The sequence below is a fragment of the Bison bison genome, unplaced genomic scaffold, assembly GCF_000754665.1.
Source record: "Bison bison bison isolate TAMUID 2011002044 unplaced genomic scaffold, Bison_UMD1.0 scf7180017864118, whole genome shotgun sequence".
Taxonomy (NCBI): domain Eukaryota; kingdom Metazoa; phylum Chordata; class Mammalia; order Artiodactyla; family Bovidae; genus Bison; species Bison bison.
In genome coordinates, this window is record NW_011494690.1 from 4,239,731 (window position 1) to 4,258,186 (window position 18,456).

The following is an 18,456-nucleotide window of genomic DNA, read 5'->3' on the forward strand; positions in this document are numbered from 1 at the left end:
TTAAAATCTTGAGGTTCTCTATGGTGTCTCTGTCCAAATAGATGATAGGCTCTAATTTAAAATACTGATTTTTCTCAAGCACACATCATTCTGAGCAATTGGAGATGAACTGGACTGAGCATCAAGTGCTGCCTAAACCTCCAAATGTAAATGTAAGTATCTGGCATGAACTTGACTTTGAGGGTGGGAATAGATCTTAGTACTTTTCTCTTACTCTTGTTATCTAATAGGCCTATAATGAGATTCGGGATATATGCATTGGAGAGAAAAGTGGCAATGGCTGGGAAGACAATCAAAGTAGAACTGAAGACCAGCATCCTGTCTACCATCCTGAAGGAGGTGGAGATGAAGGCGGAAGTGGTTATAGTCCTCCGAGTAAATATGAGCAGACTGATTTATATCACCTTCCTGAAAACTTTAGGCCATATACCAACAGTCAGAAGCAGGAATTTAATAGCCAACCAACCAATGTAATTACATTTTCAGATACTCAAAGGAATCATTTTCAGGTATTGTAGAAACTTGACTTTCAAGAAATTTGTGTATGTGTGTACACACAGTTGCTGTGTGTGTGTGATTAAGAAATGTTTGTGAAAAGTGCAGTAGTAACATTTAAGTACAAATAGTGCTGAGGGTGCATTTATTCAGCCTCATGCTGAATTAGTCGTGCAGTTTTCTCTTTACAGTCTAATTAAATCATCTTAAATGAGAATTTTAAAATAGAGACTTCATGGAAATAATTAAACATGAAAAGTTAAGTCTGTCAAAGAATGGCCACCTTTGTCTACTGAGGCTTCTGGCTTCTACCATTAACTCTGCTCCAGTGAAAAGCTATGTTCAGGTACCCTGATGGAGTTTAAAAATGGTTAATCACCTACATGAGACCAGTCAGTTACCTTGATCATCTAGCTCATCACCCTTATCACAAATTTTGCATCAAATACTTCAAAGATGATTATCTGTTGTGATGATACAGCAATAGACAGGATGAATGTTAAGGAAAGAAATACTTTCCCCCTCTGCCTCTGGAGAGTTTGATGAATAAGACCTTAGGATACAGTTAGCTGCTGCTTAGATTTTCTCAATGACGATGAATGCCTCATTTCACTAGTAGATATTCTGTGTTACCTGATGACAGGATAAGTTTTTGGTTGTTTTAAGGTGTCATTTCCCCTTACTTCCCCCTTACTTACTTAGTTTCCCCTTACTTCTCTATAAAATGTTATTCATCCCACAAAAGTTACTATTTATTACATGAGTCATTGTATTACACGTTATTGCATAGATGTGTTTTCTAAATTATTCTTAAATGTTTATTATATACAATCTCACTGGAATTCTTGAATGTTATTTATGGAATTGGTAATATTATATGCTCAGAAGTACAACTAAAGTGTGTGAAATTACATATTTCAGACTTTATATGAACTTTACTAAGTAACAGTAAGTGCTATTTTTAAGCAGAGAGAGAGAGAGATATAAAATTTGTAATTGTACCACCATTAAGTTTTACAACAAGTTGTCTCATTCAGATAATTTTTGAAGAAAAGAGCAAATCCTAATTGTCAACTTTGTCTCTCACCTTGTAATAGCAATTTGGCATGTCACAAGGTCCTAGTTGTCAAGCTCTGGAATCATATAAAGTGACATATAAACCTTTTCAGTCTTCTGCCCAGAATAATGGCTCACCAGCCCAGGATACTGCAGAAAGCGACACATTTGAAGGCCTGCAACAGCAATTTTTAGGAGCTAATGAAAGTAGGTATCAAGTTTAAATTTCTTCACCGCCTATTTGGAGAACTTTGAGCACTTGGAGCATGTTCAAGAATTATGATTTTAAGGAAGATAATGAAAATTTTTGAAAAGAGTCCAGTTTTAAAAGATATATTCTGAAGTTTGAATAAGCTGACATGAAGTCTAGAATTGACTTCAAATATCATGTTGTTGGGGGGTAAGTTTGCATGGGGATGTAGATAAAGTGAGACTGGCCATGAGTTCACAATTGTTGAATCTAGGTGATGGTTTCATCGAGTTCACTGTAGTCTTTTCTCTACTTTCTTATGTATTTGAAATTTCCCTTAATGAAAAATTAACAGAAATTTTCTCAGGTGTATATTTCAGTCATTCTATTTGGTTAAGACTTAATTAGCTTCATATAGCATATCTTTCTTAACAGAAGCCTAAATTGGAAAATGAAATGTAGTTTTCTTTTCAATCTTAGATTTTTTTCATTATAGAAATGTAATTTAGTAAGTCAACCATTATCTTAATTTTTTCTTTCGGTTTTTAGAGTTTTACTGTGGACAACTTTGGTTATAAATGGACAACTTTGATATAAATGACTGTATACTCAGAATGAAAACTAGAGTTACATCTCAGGTTTAGTCCTGTGACACTTGCTAAAAAATTTTCTTTTGAATAGTATATGTATCGGTAAAAGTGCCACTAGGGAATTTTGAGGAGATCCGAACATTCAGAACTAAAAACCAAACTTGACTAATCTGAATCTTTGTTTTCATACATCCAACGTTTGTCATCCTACTCTCTGGCATGTGAAATAACTTCTAGTTATTGCTGAAGAGCCAGTGTGATTCTAGAATGCGAACACAAGTGTTGTTTTTGTATTACATTTAAGAAGTGGGGGGAAAAGTCATATCAGATATTCTGGGTTTCCTGGGCTGCATGCACCAAAGAGAAAACTGAACTCTAGTGCCCTAACTTCGTGGTGCTGCTTCCATCTTATGCTCAGGCTCTAGGATAGTTGCAAGGGACACCTTTTCCCCCAGTGAGCTGACAGCAAATATGTGGGCAACCTCTCTCTGTTCCTAAGGTTTTGTGGAATGAAGAGATGAGGAGGTGGACAGTGTGTGTGGCATAACTTTTGGGGTTAAGTAAATAGACGTCACAACGGTGGCCTGACACCTTGATGTTATTCTTTCAGTTCTGCTGTGTTCGGTTACATTTATATTGCCTGGTCATTTTGCATATATCACTTTCATCACTTCCTTAACAATCTGCATTTTTATCCAGTTGATTCATTTTTTGTTAGTTACACATTTGCCTAAATTTGACATCAGAGAGTTAACCAACTTAATGGTAGTGCTGAATTTAGTGATTATAGGTTCTTAGTAGTTTAAAAAAATGAGTTTGAAGAGAGTGGCACCCCACTCCAGTACTCTTGCCTGGAAAATCCCATGGACGGAGGAGCCTGGTGGGCTGCAGTCCATGGGGTCTCGAAGAGTCGGACATGACCGAGCAACTTCACTTTCACTTTTCACTTTCCTGCTTTGGAGAAGGAAATGGCAATCCACTCCAGTGTTCTTGCCTGGAGAATCCCAGGGATGGGGGAGCCTGGTGGGCTGCTGTCTGTGGGGTCACACAGAGTCGGACACGACTGAAGTGACTTAGCGTTATAGCAGAGTTTTCAGCCTTCAGTTGGGGGTTTCAACCATATCTCTTTTAAAAAAGAAGAAGACTGTTTTATTTGTTAGCAAATAGTAGCATTGTTCTTATAGGAAAATATTCATCATTGTGTAGTTGAAAGATTATCCTGCTTCTGCGAATCACTTTTTTCTTTTTCTCCCCAAGTGATTTTTAAGTGGTCCTTAAAATGACTTTATTTCTGAAAGAAGACCTCAAAATTTTTTATTAATCTATTTTTTAATTTATTAATTCAGCAGTTATTTGCCAGTATAAATGAGTTCATTCTTGCTTAAAATAAAATATTTTGAGAAGGATATCTAGAAATTTTCTTTGAAAATGGTTTTATAGAAGTCGATGTACTTCTGTTTTTCAACTTAATGAGAGCTTGGAACTCTATTCCATTGTCATTGGTATATACTTATTTTTCATTAGCCCAAATGGTAGTGATTCAGAGGTATGCATTAACTAGTGACTTTTCAGACTTTCCTGGCAGTGACCATGGAGTAAGAAGTACTTTTTTTTTTGCATTGTAATGAGGTCTACAATATTTATATAAATATTGTATAAATAAGTTTCACATAGTAATACTTATTTATGCTACATGATACACTCCAATCATATTCTGTCTTGTTATTACCAAACCAAAATTTGGACCTTCTTGCCTGCTTTCAATAAAGCCAATCTAACCAACACCTGGTTGTGATGAAGGAAAAAGTGTGAAAGTGTGTCACTGAGTCGTGTCTGACTCTCTGTGACCCCATGGGCTGTAGTCCGCCCGGCTCCTCTGTCCATGGAATTCTCCAGGAAAGAATACTGGAGTGGGTTGTCATTCCCTTTTCCAGGGGATCCTCCCACCTCAGGGCTTGAGCCCAGGTCTTCTGCATTGCAGGCAGTTTCTTTCCTGAGCCACCAGGGAAGTGCGGCATTTATGATAAGGTGCAGTAAGAGAAGTCCTGGACACCTGAGGCTTAAAAAGCTCAAACTCCTTAAATGGCCCCTTAAACACTGCACTTGCCTTCACTACAACCAGGTGTCAGTAGATTGGCTTTACTGTGTGCAGGTGAGCAGACCCAAGTTTTTGGCTTGGTAACATTGTTTATTAAAAATGCTAGTCACAATCTCCTGAATTCATTTCAGGATACCCTAAGTTGTATTTGCAGTTTGATAAAACATTGCCCGAAATGACCACAAATTTATATTTTGATGTTTTTATCTAATAAATTGTCTTTAATTCCCAAGCAGACTCTGCAGAAAATATGCAGATTATTCAACTTCAGGTTCTTAACAAAGCTAAAGAGAGACAACTGGACAATTTAGTTGAAAAGTTAGATGAAAGTGAACGTCAAGTTAGGTTTCTGAATCATCAGCTTCTGATAACCAAAGGTAAGAAGACAAGTGTTGGGTGCTGTTGTGTTTGAGGTCCGTAGAGCTAGATAGCTTGTTTCTAGTAACCTCATTTTAAATATGAAGCATAGAGATTTGATGCACTTGATGAAGGGCTCACGAGGAATCAGTCAGAGCAAAACAAAAATCTAGGACTTTTGACACATTGCCTTGGACTTCTTTCCAGAACATACATTTTGAGGTCCTCATTTTTTCCACCTTTTTTCTATTCTATTAGACTAATAGAATCAGAGAACATTATATAAATATGCTGATAGTATTCCATCTCAAAAAGCTGTCGATTCCTTATGTAGTTTACATTGGATAAAGTATTCCAGTTCCCAGAGAGACTTATGTTTAGTTTGCAGTATGTTTTCTGGGCCTATGAATTAGCATAACATTTCAATCCAAGTAAGAGTTAGTGATCCTGAACTGCTTTGAGAGTGCCAAGGAGAAAATGTGGTCATTTCTGGGAGAAGCGGAGTGTAAACACAGATTTCAGATTATAATTGCTCACTCTTTGTGCTTTCTGTAGTTTTGGTCAGTGTTGAACTCTCATTTGTAGAATAATTTTGTGACCGAACTCCAGCTTATATCAAACTTAATTGATAGTGAAAAGATCTTTTTGTAATGCTCATGAAATTTATTTTGAGAGAAGAACTTGTGAACTGTTACAGTAAAGTATGTGGGAAGAATGAAAGACTAGGTGAATTTATGAGGTCATTGAAAGTATGTATAAAAAGTAATTTTTCCTCAGATTATTTCTTTGATCAGCAGGGGCTTGTCATATCTGTGTAGCTTCTCAAGTAACAGATATTGAAATGATTTTTTAGGGGATCTTTTGGTCCCTAAAGGGATACAATAAGATTTTTGAAGAGAGCGGTTGCTGTTCTGTAAAAAAAAAAAATTTTTTGATGTCACTCACATTCTTTTTTTGAAGCTTTTCTAATTTTCTCCAAATCAAGTGAAGTTCATTATCTGAACTGAATTAAATGCAGCAACATTTATATGTGATAAAGATCTGATATTTGATAGATTGTGGCAATTAGGATCCCTCTGCAGTAACATATTACTTATATACAATTTTTTAATGTTCTAGATGAAAAGGATGGTTTGGCCCTCAGCCTTCGAGAATCACAGAAACTTTTTCAGAATGGAAAAGAAAGAGAAATACAGCTTGAAGCACAAATAAAAGCACTGGAGACCCAAATACAAGCATTAAAAGTCAACGAAGAACAGGTAAATATTTGATCTTCATTATTTACGATAAAAAGTTGTCGATTACAATGAAATCTTAGTTGCTTAATGTTTTGTTTTGTGGGACTAAATTTGGGAAAACTTTGAAGTTTACACATTCTTCTCCCATAAGTCAGTTTGCATTTCTTTCCCTTTCCTTGGAGGAATGGGTCTCCCATTCACCTAGTCATCTATGCACCAGAAATCTGGAGGAGAGCTCAGCTTCTGTGTTCCTCTGTCTAGTCAGCCACTATGTTGTGTTGAGTCTCCTCATTTCTGTCCACACGTCCCTAGTTCAGTATTTTATCGTCTGTTGCAGAAGTCTCGTATGTAGTCTCTAATCTTTTACCCCTTCTCTTCTCTCATCTGGCCATCTGAGTAATCTTTCTGCAGCACAGTTCTAGTTATGTCTTTCCCTTACTTAAAGTCTTTCAATGACCCTGCTTCACTTGTGGGATGAAACAGGGTGTCAGGATGACCATCTGATCCTTGCCTTTCTCTTCTCTCACTCTTAAACTCAATAGTCTGTTTTTATGTACTCATATGTGCTGTCTCTTCACTGGAATGCCCTCTCCTCAGCACATTGCTATTTGATTAACAAGCCCCTGCTCAAGGCTTTTCTAAAGTCTTCCTGTTTTCTTCCTCAAGTCGGTTGATCACATCTGTTATAACAGATCTAGAATAATCTTGAAGGCCAGAACGGGTTGCCCTCATCTTAGTAACCTCACCACATAAGCCCAGAGCCTGGTACATTATAGGTGGTCAGTACATGGTGAGTGAGTTATGGTGTTCAAAATTGACCTAACCTCTGAATTTTTTTTTCTTACATATTTCTCTTTTCCTGCTCTGATATTATCACAAGTATAGTTTTATTTTGTGTTTTGAAATCTGATAAACAAGGGCTACCCTTACAAATTCTTAAAATATTTAGTAGCTCTTTTTTACACTTTTCCTTCTAGATCTTGCAAATCAACTTCCCATGCTTTATAAAAAGTCTTGTTGGGATTTTGATTAGTGAAGCATGGTGTTTACCATTTTATGGATGGTTAACCAAGTCTTGGCGAGGTCACATTACTTTTCCAGGATTACAAAGCCGGTTACTGACAAAGCATCAGAAACTGAATTTTTTGACCCCAACAGACTAGTCTTTGAAGTGGTGGCACATTCTTTGATTAATGAGAATGGTGGCCATTTGATCATGGGAAATAGTCACAAGTCTTTGGTAGCCACGCCTGGCAGTGAATGATTCATGTAAGTAATGCTGTTTTGGTGGTTACGAACAAAAGTGACTTGGTTCTAGATGAGATTTGTGGCTAGTTCCGAGGATGGAAGAGTTTAAACAATGTTGTCTCATGTCTGGTTCTTTCTCAGCCATCAGTTCTTAGCTAAAAACAGAGAGGACTCTAAAGTAGCCTATTGCTTCTCATTCTCACTCCCCTCTATTGTGCCGTATTTTATCACTCTGTTTTAAAACCGTCTGAAATTATCTCATCTGTTTACTTATTATTGTCTGTCCGTTTTCACCAGAAAGTAATAAGACTTTAGGCCTTGGCTGTCTTGTCATCCTGTCCTTAAGTGCTTGGAACCCTGCCTGGCACAAAGTGTCCACATCATTTACTGAACAAATGATGAATGTCTTAAGTAGTTTAAGTGGTATTGGGATAAATAGGCAATCTCTGGAAAAGAATGAAGAAGCGACCTCATTTGAAATTTTTCATTCTTATGTGTAATATAGACTATCATTATTTAAAATTTTTTGAAAAATGATAGTTATTAAAGAGTTGCTTTTATGTCATAATCTGCATAATCTTTTAGTAATCTTTTTATAAGTTAGAACTTGCATTTATAAAAAATAACACAGTATAAAATTAAATTAAAAATTAAAATTAAATAAATTTTAAAAAGCAACAGAACCACCAAGTACATTAATTTTCTATTGCTGCTTTAACAGATCCCCACAGGCTTAGTGGCTTAAAACAGCACAAATTTATCACCTTACAGACAGAAAGTCAGAAGTCTGACATGGCTCTCATTGGGCTAAAATCAAGGTGTTGGTAGAGCTGTTTTGCTTTCTGGAGAGCTGGGGGAGAATCCCCTTTTTTGCTTTTTCCAGCTTCTGGAGGCCCCCTGCATTCCTTGGTGTATGGTCCATTTCCATTTTCAGAGCTAGCAGTCACAATTCTGACTTTTTTTGCCTCAGTTTTGCTCATTAAAGGACCCTTCTGGATGCAGTGGGTCCACCCTGGTAATCCAGGACAGTCTCCTTATTTGAGGTCATCTGGTTAGCAACTTTAATCCAGTCACAACCTTAATTTCCCATTGTCATGTGACAGAACGTATTCACAGGTTTCAAGAATTAGAACATGGGTATCTTGTGGGAGTTGTCAGTAAACCTGCTGCACAATTACTTCTCCACAGCCATATAGTTACAGTTTAAAAAGCCTCCTTTTTAGTACATGACCACTGAGAAGTTTCATCAGTCTTTCCAGCAGCAGTTGTCTTTAACCTCCCTTCTGCCTCCCTCCCCATCCCACCCCTCATGTCTGATTCATTTTGCTTTTTGGCAGGAACCAACGCAATTCTGTAAAGCAATTATCTTTCAATTAAAAAATAAATAAATTTAAAAATTAAAAAAAATGTTGTCATTTTTCCATGACCTAACAATTGGACTTCCCTCCAACACTTGGAGCACAGAGTGATGCAAACAGCATTGAGATGGGTGTAGAAGCAGCAGATTCCTTGCTTGGAACCCACATTGCCATTATGTCGTGCAAAATCTTCTCTCGCTTTCCTCAGACATGTCCAGATTCTTTTTCTCTGTGAATAATAGTTCTAGCAACCAGGGGCCTGGTGGATCCCAGCTAGGGAACTAGAGCCACCGTGGGGAGACCTTTCTTCTCTTTGTTCTTGTTCCTGTCGTTTAGTCGCTCAGTCATGTCTGACTCTTTGCAACCCCATGGACTGTATAGCCTGCAGGCTCCTCTGTCCATGGGATTCTCCAAGCAAGAATGCTGGAGTGGGTTGCCATTTCCTGCTCCAGGGGATCTTCCCGACTCAGAGGCTGAACCCCACGTCTCTTGTGTCTCCTTCATTGGCGGTGGGTTCTTTACTACTGAGCCACCAGGGAAGCCCCTGCTTTCATTTAGTTAAGCATGGTTGAGTTTTAGAATTAAAATTCATGAAGATAGCCCAGTCAGAATACTGTAAATGTGTATCCTGTGTGTATTTTCTAGATGATTAAAAAGTCCAGAACTACTGAGATGGCCATGGACAGCCTGAAGCAGCAGCTGTTGGACCTGCATCATTCGGAATCGCTTCAGCGCACGAGGGAGCAGCATGAGAGCATCGTGATGGGCCTCACAAAGAAGTATGAGGAGCAAGTGCTGTTCTTACAGAGGAAGTTGGATGCTACCCTTACTGCACTGAAGGAACAGGTTGGAATGATTTCAAATAGCAACTATTATAAACAAGTAAAGCCGTGACTGACATCTTGCAGTTCATCATATAGAAATGCTGGGTGTTTGCAGTAGATATTTGAGTATGAGTAAAATTTAAAAGCCCGAAGAGTTTTATCTATGTATATGCCCCGAGGGCATACTTTTGGAAATCCTTCCTCTGGTAGGACTGGTTAGTGCTTTCTCAGTTCTCATATTACTGCTTCTTCATTTGTCGAATATTTATGCATATTGTTTATATGTCTTCAGTTCAGTTCAGTCGCTCAGTCATGTCCAACTCTTTGCAACCCCATGAATTGCAGCACACCAGGCCTCCCTGTCCATCACCAGCTCCCAGAGTTTACCCAAACTCATGTCCATCGAGTCGGTGATGCCATCCAGCCATCTCATCCTCTGTCATCCCCTTCTCCTCCTGCCCCCAATCCCTCCCAGCATCAGAGTCTTTTCCAATGAGTCAACTCTTTGCATGAGGTGGCCAAAGTAATGGAGTTTCAGCTTTAGCATCAGTCCTTCCAATGAACACCCAGGGCTGATCTCCTTTAGAATGGACTGGTTGGATCTCCTTGCAGTCCAAGGGACTTTCAAGAGTCTTTTCCAAAACCACAGTTCAAAAGCATCAATTCGTTGGCACTCAGCTTTCTTCACAGTCCAACTCTCACATCCATACATGACCACTGGAAAAACCATAGCCTTGACTAGATGGACCTTTGTTGGCAAAGTAATGTCTCTGCTTTTGAATATGCTGTCTAGGTTGGTCATAACTTCCCTTCCAAGGAGTAAGCGTCTTAATTTCATGGCTGCAGTCACCATCTGCAGTGATTTTGGAGCCCCACAAAATAAAGTCTGACTCTGTTCCCACTGTTTCCCCATCTACTTCCCATGAAGTGATGGGACCAGATGCCATGATCTTAGTTTTCTGAATGTTGAGCTTTAAGCCAACTTTTTCACTCTCCTCTTTCACTTTCATCAAGAGGCTCTTTAGTTCTTCTTCACTTTCTGCCATAAAGGGTGGTGTCATCTGCATATTTGAGGTTATTGATATTTCTCCCGGCAATCTTGATTCCAGCTTGTGCTTCCTCCAGCCCAGCATTTCTCATGATGTACTCTGCATATAAGTTGAATAAACAGGGTGACAATATACAGCCTTGACATACTCCTTTTCCTATTTGGAACCAGTCTGTTGTTCCATGTCCAGTTCTAACTGTTGCTTCCTGACCTGCATATAGGTTTCTCAAGAGGCAGGTCAGGTACTCTGGCATTCCCATCTCTTTCAGAATTTTCCACGGTTTATTATGTCTTAGAAGATTCCAAACTGAAAAGAAGGAGTGTTCTGGGAGCTGGCCTGAAATTGAGTGGTTGTCCTGAGATTAACCAGGAGAAGACCTTTCATGGGTTTCCCAGTGTTTGGTTATTAACTTGTCAGTAAATATTTGCTAGAAATGATTCTTGGGAGAAGAGTTGACTTTGAGACTACTGTAATAAATAAGAAAGAGATTCTGATCTGAAATCATTTAGATATGAAAGTTGAGCATATTTCACAGTTTTTATTTTAGCTTTGCCCCAAAAGGAATAAAATGTAACCCAGGTAGTGGGTTTCCTTGTGCTCCAAAACCCCAGATAATCAGTTGAATGAATAAAATTTCAGGGATTGTCTTTCTCAGTGTAATTTCAGAATTAATTTAACCCAAGGAAAGAAGAGAAGAATATTAAAATGTGAGGTTCTCTAAATTTTTCCACGATTTAGGTAGAGTACTATAAAACTGCACTGCATTATTGGCAATAATAATTGTTTGTCTGTCGTTTCATTTTATTTTACTTTTATACATGTTTATGTGAATTTTTATTGGATTTATTTTCCCATATAGATTTTTTAAAGATTCTTTTTATGTAGAAAAATACTGTGAATTTGATCAGTGTGAAGGATAAGCAGAGGGTGGGGAAGGACAAAGACTTTGACAAATTATTAAAGTCTAGAAAAAAAGGTAAAAAAAGAAAATTTATTAAAGTCTACTTTCTGTAATATTAAAACATAGAATTTGAGATATGGTTTTATTAAGCATGGCTCTGTTTGGGTGGCAGTGTGAAAGCTGCTGTGGAGAGTGGTGCCTCCTCAGATGATGAGAGGAGTCGGTATCAGTGGCTTTTCCACGTTGGTTTGGGGGTCTCTCCTACTGACTTAGGCAGACTTACACAGGGGCAGCCTGGGAGCAGTTCCTAGTGTGTTTCAACCCCTGTACTTGTTCCATTCACTTTTCTCTCCTCTTCCAACCCCTCAGCCGAAGAATCCTAGACTAGAACACAGCACAGAGTCTTCATTCTGTGCTGCCTGGGCTTCGGATCCCTGAACCATACAGTGAGGGTGTTGAGTAAGGTCTTGTCTACTGTTACATTCTGTCAGTGACTTTCCTTTTTTCTTTTATTTAAAACGGAGCAGAGCATAGCGCTGATGTTCGCTTCTGCGTATTGTTCCATAACTGCTTTGCAAAGTGGTGATTCCAAAGTGCCTAGTGTTTTTTTCTTTCTGGGAATGCTTTTTTTTTTTTTTTTGGTATCCCTTTCATGCTGTCCATTTGCTATCATTTGGCTCAGCAGTATTTTTAATAAAAGGTCAGTTCATATTATCTCAGAATCCAAGCTGAGAGTCCTAATTGGAAAAGGTGCTGTAAAGATCAGCCAAGAGCCAGGGAGTTGGCTGCCTGTAATCAGGAAGGTGCATGAGTGTGTTCTAAGGAGACGGGCAATTTAGATTTTCTTACCATAACTGGTAACCATACATACATACCGCCCCTTGTCCTCTTTTTTTTTTTTTTTTAATATAAAAGTTATTGAAGAGGAGCAAACTCTTTCCCTTTTTGATAAGCCTTTTCCTGCTCCACTCCACTCAGCAGGTTACAAAGAAGAATAAAACAACTCTTGAAAAAGAGTAGCATGGAAATAACTAGTTGATGTAGCAGATGAACGATGTAGCAGATGAACATGTTTGCGAATGTCTGGGTTCTCAGTGGCTCTCACATAGTCACAAAACTGTGTACCTGAGTACATGCCAGTGTTACCTGAGTAGATGATCATACATTGTATGATTTGTGAGTGACAGAGATTGTTAACCTGGCATCTCCTAAAGCAGTCCTGACTAGGCTCCAGGGGGCTCATGAATCTCTGAAATTGTGAGTGTGATTTTCTCTTGGGTGTCAGGATATGCAGTTTTCTTTGAGAAGACCCATGAGCTTATTCAGATTTTTCAAGAGGTTCAGACCTCCCCCTTGCAAAAATTTGAAAATCACTGCTTTGTGAAAAACTTGCTCTTGGAGGGAAAGGTTATACTTGTAAAATAATCATATTTCATTTGTTCAGCAAACTTTTACTGAAACATCTAAACATCAGGATGTAAACAAAGTTTACATAGATTTAAATCTATTTTGAAGGACAAAACTCAATGCAGAAGCTACCTAATTCCACATGATGGGAGGAGTAGCAATCCATCGTATAATCGTGTTTATATGTGTTTTAATTTTTGTGTAACTCATGTATTTTGAGAAATACATGGCATGTAAAATTGTATTACTAATTTAATATTTTCTTTAAGTCATCAGCTTTTCTGGTAGAAAGGATTGTACACACACTCAACATGTAGCAGTTCTTGTTATTTTGGCTGAATTACTCTTGGGTTTTGTGTGTGTGTGTGTGTGTGTGTGAGACAAAGACGATGAGAAGAAGTGAGCTCTTGCAGCTCATAATGTTCCTTCACTGACAGAATGCTTATAGCATGGTATCTCTGAGGTGCTTTCCTCCCAGGTGTCTCCTTTCTCTTCCATTCACAGAAGTGTCATATCCTAAGATCTCTTTTCAGGTGTCCGAGCTGACGTCTACTTTTTCCTGATACCGGTTGACATCTCTGATTAGCTCCTCAGTGGTTTAAGTCTTTCTTCATTCTGGTCTTCTTGAAATCTTCAGCTTCTGTTGAAGTCATGGACTTTAGTTTCTATGTTACGACCTTTAGCTGATCTATCTTCTAATCTTTTATATGTATTTAAGCGCTTTCTATTGACTGAGAGACTCCAGCAGACCTGTGTGCATGTGGCTTAATTCTAATTTTTTTCCTTTGTGCACTACAAGTCTGTTCAATTTTCTTTCATCTTGTAGGTTCAGCTATTATCTCTATCACTGCAGTTGTCTCATTCAGTATTCAAAGACATCTGCCTCTATCAATCTTGAACTGAGTGTTCTTACTCAAGCTAATTGCTGAAAAGATAGAACCATTTATTTTTGTTTTGTTTCTTGGTGTTTAAACTGCATAGTTTTATGAGTATAATCTGTTTTCCTGAACTTGTCAACAGAAAACAGCATGGCTTAGTTGATTGTTGCCTAAGACCCCCACTGTGCCCCCTGCATTCTGCCATGTGCTTTTGGGGATCTTAGGTCCCTGACCAGGGATTGAACCAGAGTCTTGGCAGTGAAAGCCCAGAATCCTAACCACCAGGCCGCCTGGGGGACTCTTAATTAGATTGTGGCATATAGTCAAATTATTTCCATGGTCTGGCTCTTCACTATAATAGTTTTCATAATTACCTTTTCTTGAACTCTTTTGGGCCAGTTCTCAGTTTCTTGTAAAAGCTATTGTGACCTCCCCAGCACATACATGTGAGTTGTCTCCCCACCTCTTCTTGCTCACACATTCACATTGTCATGAATATTAGCTCATTCGTTGTGTTTGCCGTGTTACTCTGGTGCTTGAGAACCAAACTGGCCTGGGAATCAGCAGCAGTGTGCCAAGAGGTTTGCACTGTTGAATAAACATGGACCAGGTTCCAGAAGCTTCATTTTGCTCAAAAATTTGGTAGAAAAACTTTAAAGCAAACATGACACATTATGAAATAGAATACAAAATGCTCGTGAATTTTTAAGCTAACAGAGGGATCTTCAGAGTCTCTTTGCTCTGCTTAAGGAGAATGTTATTATCCCTATGAGGTGATGTATTTTCTATTTGTTACCGCAAGACATTATTAGGCTTTAGATTACAGTAAAATCAGTCCCCAAATGCCTTCTCTCTGTCTCAAAGTCCTTTCTTGATATGCCTCTTACTATTTATTTTCTTCGGGCTTTTTCAGGTAACTTCAGCCATTTACCTTGATTTACTTCTGTGCCTCTCACATGCTCTGCTATTTGCCTGGAATTCAGCCTGTGTCACACTTCTTGAATGAGAGAGATGATGATTTCTTCTGCCTGGCTTTGGGATTCCCATGGCTTATTACTTCCAAACACAGTTTCTTTTTGTAGACATTTGAATATATTATATACCTGTTCTAGATTCTCTATATATCCCCATGTAATTACACACGTGCACACATTTATCCTGTTTTTCTTTGTCATTTTTCAAATGTTTTTTGTAGCATTCACTATGTATAAGGCACTATATAGGCACCTTCAAAGAGACTGTTAAGAGAAAAAAGACATATAAAAGATGGAAAAACATGAGAGAAACAGATCAGGTTTAAAACCAGTTCAGAAGAGGGAGAGCTACTTTTTGGCTATTCAGAATAGAGTGAGTTTCCATGTGTTCTGTCTGTATCCTTGCTGACTTGGGACACAGAGTCCGTGGTTCAAGGTGGTTTGCCTAGTGTGTACACACAATTATACTGAGAGTGTAAAATGCAAATAGGGATGTAATACATTTCCTTTGGCTTGAATAAAATCCAGTTTTATAATAACAGTGTCTTAGGTATATAGAGCAGAGAGAGACTTTAGAAGCCATCAGATTCAAATTCAACCTAAATGAAAAACAGACTGAGCAGTCGGTAACTGACCAGTTTGTTCTCCTGACTCAAACTTGTGCACTTGACCTTGGAAAAGAGGTGATCCTGTCAGGTAATGATTTTATATTTGACTTAAAATCCAAAGATGTAAGGTCATAATTGTTAGTTTAATATACAATAACTGATTATGAAGAGGACTTCTTGGATGCTTTTTCTGTTTAGGAAGATATCTGCTGTCATTTGAAAGATCAGGTTAAACAATTGGAAAGGAATCAAGAGGCAACCAGATTAGAGAAGACTGAGATCATTAACAGATTGACGAGAAGCCTGGAGGAGAGTCAGAAGCAGTGCGCCAACCTGCTGCACTCAGGTGGGTGTCTGTGTGGGTGCTGGCTCCCCAGAAGGCTAGGAGAAAATGTGGAGTGGGCATAGTAGGATCCATGAATTACTATAAAAATCCAGAAAAAAACCAGAAAAGTTCATCAGTGACAATTTTTCTGAACATTGTTACTGCTGTATGTCTATGAAGATGTGGTGTATTTTCCATTAGACAGTTGGGGAAATCCAGACAAGTATAAAGTAGAAAATAAAAATAGCCAATAATCCTACTATGCAGAGACAACTGTTAATGTTGTTCACAAATGAACATGTATAGACAGTTCCCTGCTTCTGTACCTAGTACATTTTAAAACAAATCAAAGCTGAATGTGCAAAAATTGAATAATTTAGACGACAGGTACAATGTTTGAAGAATGGGTTATTCAAAAGTTGAAGTCTGTCTAAATGTCTGTGTGTATGTGTGTGTTTTGGTGGGGACAAAATTCGCATCATACTCCATTTAGGTCATTTCAGTTTTGTATCCTTTGTTCCACATGGCATTACTTACTGAACCTTTTTTGGTTGCCATTAAAGGCTTTGAAAATATGATTTTCTTTAGTTGCCTAATACTCCATCATTACTTTGCTTAACCATTTCTTAGATGCTCATTTTCTTCTGAAGAAACCCAATAACGTCCTTTTTAAGTGGGAACCTTTAAACCATTTAAAATATTAGGTTACTGGAGTTTCAAGGGTACAATCCTAGTTCGCCTCTTATATCTGTAGAGGTGGGAGTGGTGGAAATAAAAGCACTCAGAAAGAAGCTAAAGGCAGCAAGATGTGGTTTTCTTATTGGAAGGTAGAAATGGGTTCTAAAGAATTTTCACTTTGGCGATCTGTGAGCTAGAATGTTCTGCTCCTATTAAAGGACTTGTGGAGTGTTAAGGTCTGTAGACATGGCTGGTTTAATTAAAGACATGGCAAGGTCACAATAGCCCATGTCTTCAACTTCTCGAGGGCCTTTGGGCAGCCGTACTAAATCTTGAAAATGTCAGCACCACACATATGCTTTCTGAGTCCCACCGGCTATAGCCTTGGTGGATGCAAGTTCTTCTGTATATCATAGGCAGTTTGTTCCTTTACATCTGACGTATTCTGTGGTTCTTTCTCCCACAGGCTCAGTACAGGAGGTGGCTCAGCTCCAGCTCCAGCTGCAGCAAGCACAAAAGGCACTCGCTATGAGTGAAAACATGAGCAAGGCTTTGCAGGTGAGTGTTGCCACTAGGAAGAGACTTTCTGGGTAACTGAATTAGGCAATGGTTACCTCACCTTTCTGAACCTTGGATTTCTCTGTATATGGTGGCTGGACCATCTCCAATCCAGCCCACAGGAGTCATTCATAACCTTACCCACACAGCTGGGTAGCCAGGTCTGCCCACCTGTGGAGCAAGGGACCCATCCCTTTCTTCACATGGCACGTCCTTTCATCTTGGGGAGTGTCCCAGAGTTAGGTTTATCTACAGGTGTGGGAAACCTACAGTTCAACTGCAGTCTTCTCACATCCTCCTCCAGTACCAGTTATGTTTCCCCTGGAGGAAGAGTTCAGTATCCCCTCCCTGGAAAGATGTATAGTATTTTGTGCCTTTTCACCACTGGCAGACTAAACCAGTCTCCTCTGTCCACTACTCTTAGTCAACATGCACTGCCACCAGCTTCTCAGCTCAAGGGAGGCTTTTTGTGGAGGATGGAATGTCAGTGAGGGAGATGTGAGAGAGGTGTTTACATCTGCTTTCTCATTCACTTTATTTGTTCATTCAGTTTACCTGAAAACCTTGATATATGCTGGCCTTTACATTTTTAACGTATGCCAAAACGTGTATTTGAAGTAGCATTTCTGCCTTCTGTTGATCATTAAAATGAACTTTGAAGAATAGAAAGAATGACCGATTCCTTCTTATAAAAAATGAAAATGGCTTTCAATTATTTTGTGTTTTAGGAAGAATTAAAAGAACTAAAAGATGAAATTTCTCTCTATGAATCTGCTGCAAAACTAGGAATACTTCCAAGTGACTCAGAAGGAGAATTAAATATAGAACTAACTGAATCGTATGTTGATTTGGGTATTAAGAAAGTCAACTGGAAAAAATCCAAAGTTAAGAGGTATGGAGAAAATACTTTACTATAGAAGAATTCACATTAATAATATTGATGGTGCATAATAAGCAAGCGGCACCAAGCATGAAATGATCAACTGCCCAGGGGTTCCTTAGTGCAGGACAGTTTATTTTAGCAACTTCTAATGAACTGCCAATGTCAGAAATCAAAATGAACAGAAACCTCAAGAGTTGCCATTATACTGTCTTAATACCAATAGGCACGTCAGTTCCAGTAAGGTAAAAATAATTTAGTTAAAATATACAAGTTAAATTCTACTACTTAAATTATGTATCTGTTTTATTAAGGCAAGAGCATATTATTTTTATTATGTTAAAACTGTGTTGAAAGCAGCCATTTGTCAATGGTATATGAGAAAATGAGCACTGATTTTCCCTAGGAGCCCTATTGTGACCTTATTTATTTATTTATGGCTACGCTGGGTCTTCGTTGCTGTGCACAGGCTTTCTCTAGCTGTGGCGTTTGGGGCTGCTCTCTGGTTGCAGCGCATGGGCTGCTCACTGTGGTGGCTTCTCGTTGTGAAGCATGGCGCTGTAGGGCACACGGGCTTGAGTATTTGCGGTGCCCAGGCTCAGTTGCCCTGCAGCGTGTGGAATCCTCCCTGATCAGGGATCGAACCCATGTCCCCTGCATTACCAGGTGGATTCTTAACCACTGGACCACCAGGGAAGTCCCTGTGACCTTACTTTTAAAATAGGGATTCTGTCTTTTATGCTT

General features: G+C 38.7%; 1 protein-coding gene across 7 annotated transcripts in view; it reads left to right on the top strand.

The window, feature by feature from the left end:
• The window catches only part of CEP152 (centrosomal protein 152kDa), a 102,217-nt gene that overhangs the window by 20,376 nt on the left and 63,385 nt on the right, over window positions 1–18,456 (top strand). For 4 of the 7 annotated variants that reach the window (XM_010839529.1, XM_010839531.1, XM_010839532.1 and 1 more), the window contains exons 4-12: window positions 80–152; window positions 231–509; window positions 1,593–1,758; window positions 4,663–4,806; window positions 5,906–6,045; window positions 9,276–9,476; window positions 15,470–15,617; window positions 16,741–16,832; window positions 17,561–17,724. In XM_010839529.1, the coding sequence (XP_010837831.1) occupies window positions 80–152; window positions 231–509; window positions 1,593–1,758; window positions 4,663–4,806; window positions 5,906–6,045; window positions 9,276–9,476; window positions 15,470–15,617; window positions 16,741–16,832; window positions 17,561–17,724 (1,407 nt within the window). The remainder of the gene's footprint in view (window positions 1–79; window positions 153–230; window positions 510–1,592; window positions 1,759–4,662; window positions 4,807–5,905; window positions 6,046–9,275; window positions 9,477–15,469; window positions 15,618–16,740; window positions 16,833–17,560; window positions 17,725–18,456) is intronic. The other 3 variants (XM_010839530.1, XM_010839534.1, XM_010839535.1) reach the window with 1 other exon arrangement.